General features: G+C 39.8%; 1 protein-coding gene across 2 annotated transcripts in view; it reads left to right on the forward strand.

Annotated features, from left to right (window-relative positions):
• Positions 1-2,229, forward strand: part of LOC140727344 (glial fibrillary acidic protein-like) — a 68,277-nt gene extending 66,048 nt beyond the window's left edge. For both annotated transcript variants that reach the window (XM_073044616.1, XM_073044617.1), the window contains 2 exons: positions 1,574-1,638; positions 2,017-2,229. In XM_073044616.1, the coding sequence (XP_072900717.1) occupies positions 1,574-1,638; positions 2,017-2,052 (101 nt within the window). In that variant the 3' untranslated portion in view covers positions 2,053-2,229. The remainder of the gene's footprint in view (positions 1-1,573; positions 1,639-2,016) is intronic.
• Positions 2,230-4,415: the final 2,186 nt, after the last annotated feature.

The raw sequence follows: 4,415 nt of genomic DNA on the forward strand, positions 1-4,415 counted from the left end.
CGGGCTCTGTCGTGGGCAAAGTACTGGAGAGTTTAACATCGGTAGCTGAGCGAAGGGCGCTGAGTAGGCTACGGTCAATTATGGAAAACTCTGAACATCCATCTAGAGACAGAGAAGCAGTTTCAGCGACAGGTTACTATCGATGCAATGCTCCTCAGACAGGATGAAGAGGTCAATACTCCCCAATGCCATTAGGCTTTACAATTCAACCGCCAGGACTTAAGAACTTTTTAAAAGCTATTATTAATGCTTTTTGAGATAGTGATTTAGATGCATATCATATTTTTTTACTGAGTTAAGTATTGTATGTTATTAGTTTTGCTACAACAAGTGTATGGGACATTGGAAAAAAGTTGAATTTCTCCATGGGGATGAATAAAGTATCTATCTATCTATCTATCTAATCCCATTTGCCTATGTTAGGTTCTATACTTTGCTTATTGACGTGCCCAACTTTCCATCTCATCTATATCCTGCTGCAATGTTAGATAACCATCCATATTGATTACATCAGCAATTTATCTGTCATACTTCCAACATTCACATTACAATACTGTGGATTCTGGTTAATTGGGGCACATCAAGACCTGTAAAGTTTGGCCCAATTAAGTGGCTGCCCCAATTCGCTGAAGTTTCATGGAAATAGTTTAAAAAAGTATATAAAAATAAAAACTGTGATTTAACAGTAACAAATTGTGTACTTAAATGAAATTCAGAACAAGTTACAACACTGCCTATAATACTACAGTACTATAAAACTATTAGTTCTTAATGTTGACATGATTTCATCCAGTGTACACTGCCATGTTCTTTTGACTATAGATGAACAATCAGTGCAGTCACCTAATGTAGATAAAAGACTGCCTTCATACAATCCTTGCAAAAACTGCATCGTCCAAACCTTCATTTTCATTGTAACATTCAGGATGATTGTCAATGCCTTAATTCTTTGTAGTTCCTAACTTGGTGAAATCGCTCAATTTTCACTCCCAGCCATTTCTGGCATCTCCAAGCTTGAATGCTTGAAATCGCAGTGAGCAAAACAGTTCTGAATTGTTTTACTGTGTATTTCTCGCCAAATAGCAGTGACAAAAATCACTGCTTTTTAAAAAGGCACATCTGGCGCTATTTATAAACTGTTCAATCTAAGCAGTGTAGTGTCTAAGGATGCAGATGCACATGACAGATGCTAGTTAGAACTGTTCGACAGCAGCCTCTTGTCTCAATTATGTGGCATAGTGTCACAAATTTAAAAAAGGGAAATCCCAGCTATTTTCTCAATTTGTTTTTGTTCCTTAAGAGTTGTGCCAAAAAAAGCAGCTGCTCTGATTAACCAATGGCCCAATTAACCCGAATCCACTGTATATAGGTGGAAAAAAACTTCCACCCCATTGAATTGTCACAAAGTAACAAATATTTTAACTTGGAAGTACTTTTTAAATCCATAAAGCATATAGCATGACTATTGGCAAAGTTGGCTGTCTGAATTCTATATCCAGAAACCAGATGCATATTTCTATAAAAGTAAATAAGTTTTACTGGACCCAAAAACTAATGATTGCTTTTCTTTTAGAAGAGGCAAGAGATATGAATGACACCTGTGTAATATCTTCATCTGATGAAGACAAGGAATCTGAGGCAAGATTAGTATTACATGAATTTTAAAATCTGGGATAGAAATTTTTTTGTTAAAGAAAGGGATTAGTAAATTCTAGTGTGGTTACAGATCTGACTGCAAAGATACATCCAGTTTTTGAGCTATAACACATAACAGGAAAGTTAACAGCTAGTGTGCTCCAGAGTCTTTCTGAATCAGTCTTTATGATTTATTGAACCTTATTGTTCCTTGTGTCTTTCACTGTGCATTGCAAATCAAAATTTCTTAATTTTTATATATGGCTAGAAAGGGAGAAGGGTGCTGGGAATGTGGTCTTGGGAACTAAGGGGGCAATAACCCAAAATGTTTGGGAATCTCTGAATTATTAATAGTATCTTCAATCAAATTATTTTCTGTAGGAAAATGAAGATTTGTGTGCCCTGGATCAAGACTAAAGCTGGTCTGTTGAAAACAAAATGACTGCAGATCTGAGTCCCATCTACTCAATGTTCTCACCTGTAAGAAGAGATCGAAACCTTAAACACATCACCAAAAAATTGACATTAATTCAGTAAATGTGACTGAAAGATCACTATTTCTGCTTGTTTCACATGTGGATTATCTGGGAAATAAAATTTAATGGAAGAGCCTTTTGAACTTTATTGTTTGTGCTTACTAGAAATACATTCATGCTATTTACACATTTTCAAATGTTGACAAGATGCAGTTGAGCAAAAATGTAACTTCCAGACTTTCTGGTGGCAAATATTACCACATGTTTGGAGTATACAGAATGCTGGTGTTTCCACCCTTTACCCCACCTTGTGCTTTAGTGCTCTGACTATGAAACTCCTACAAATGTCTGGTAAAGGTAAAGCAGATTCTTAATTCAATAAATTCCCATAATTTATGCTGCAGACCATAGAGAAACAGAGGCCGTTCATTGGACTGCAATGCTCCTTAAACCTGATTGGACCTTTGACCTATCTATAATGTACTTCCCTTGCTTCTGAATCTATTACATAATACTGCTCCACAACTCACCAGGGTAGAATATTTCCAAGATTTGTGTGCCTCTGAGAAAAGAAATTCCTCATCAGTCAATGAGCACCCCTTTGTGCTAAGACAATGTCCTGCTATTCCAGTTGATGCAACACTTCATCTACAAATTGGGACCATCTACTGTATCCGTTACTCCCAATGCAACCTCGAGATCAAACAAATTGGGGGACTGCTTTGTCGAACACCTCCGTTCAATTTGCAAGAAGTGGAATTTCCTGGATGCCAACCATTGTAATTCCTACCCCTGTTCTGATTCTGACATGTCGGTGCATGGCTGCCTCTTCTGCCACAATGAGGCCACTCTCAGGGTGGTGGAGCAACACCTCTTATTCCGTCTAGGTAGTCTCCAACCTGATGACGTGAACATCGATTTATCCTTCAGGTACTTTCCCCGCCCCCCCCCCCTTCTATGCCCACTCTGGCCAATAACCTCTTCTCCTCACCTGCCTATCACCTCTCCTTGGTACACTTCCTTTGCTTTCTACCAGTCTCCTCTTCTCTCCTACCAGATTCCTCCTTCTCCAGCCCTTTACCTTTTCCACCCAGCAACTCCCAGTTTCTTAATTCATCCCCCTGCCCACACCCATCCAGCTTTACCTGTCACCTACCTTGTGCTCCTTCCCCTCTCCAACCTTTTTATTCTGGCTTCTTCCCTCTTACCCTTCATCAGGACTGGAAAGTATTGGCCAGAAATGTTGACTATTTTATTCCCTTCCATAAATGCTGCCTGACCTGCCTCCGGAATTTCAAAGGTTAATTTATTATCAATGTATACAACTCTGGAAAATCTTCAATTCACCAGGTAACCATGAAGCCAAGAAAGAAATGAAAGGCACTATAACCCCCAAATCCCTCCTCCTGCTCAGTGGGGGAATACTCAAATGATCTCCAAACAGCAAACCATGGGCTCCAAAGGTTCCAGAATCACATTCAAGACAAGAAACAAATGTAAAAGATACGAAAGTGATCTATCCAGAAGATGTTGACCAAAGGAGTATTGTATGCAGGTGCCATCTTGACTGGAACAATTTTTGTGTGTGGAACTGCTATTTCTAGATTCCCCATCTCAGCATCTGCTCTATTACCAGCCCCCCCCCCCCCCCCAGAACTGTATCAATATGAGGCATTCTCAATCTTCAAAATTCAGTCTCCTCTTCCAGAAGTCAATCCAGTCAATTTACTATTATCAGATTACATCACCTACAAACCTTTGTCGCCTCTACTATCACCTCCGAGTCCCTGTCACTATTTCCATCCTCCATTATCACTCCTCCTCACCTGGATCTATCTATCACCTCCAGCTCTTGCTTCACTGCTTCCCCTCACCTCTTTATACTGACCATCTCCCCTCTAACTGCAGTCTTGTGTCTCCGTCTATAGTTTGCCGCATCTTAGTCAATCTATCCAGAGGGAATCTCTAATTATAAAATGACCTGTGACTTTATCGGAGGGAATCTAACTATAGCGTGAACTGTGATAATAAAAAGGAGTAGAATCAAGCTTTTGATACTGTAACTTTTGGTCCTGTTCTTACCACCCTGACCCTGGAGTTACGCCGTTTCGTTTAGTTGTATGCACGAATGATCATGTATGGTTGAATAAATCCCTAATTATAGGGTGGCTTCGAACCTCATTGGAGGGGATCCCTAATTATAAAGTGACCTGTGACGACAAGAAGGAAATAGATCCCCAAGGACACGTAACGCCATCGAAGGTAATGGTCCAAGGAGGGGTAAATCGTGGCTCGGTCAGGTGA

The sequence above is a fragment of the Hemitrygon akajei genome, chromosome 5 (genome assembly GCF_048418815.1).
Source record: "Hemitrygon akajei chromosome 5, sHemAka1.3, whole genome shotgun sequence".
Classification (NCBI taxonomy): Eukaryota; Metazoa; Chordata; class Chondrichthyes; order Myliobatiformes; family Dasyatidae; genus Hemitrygon; species Hemitrygon akajei.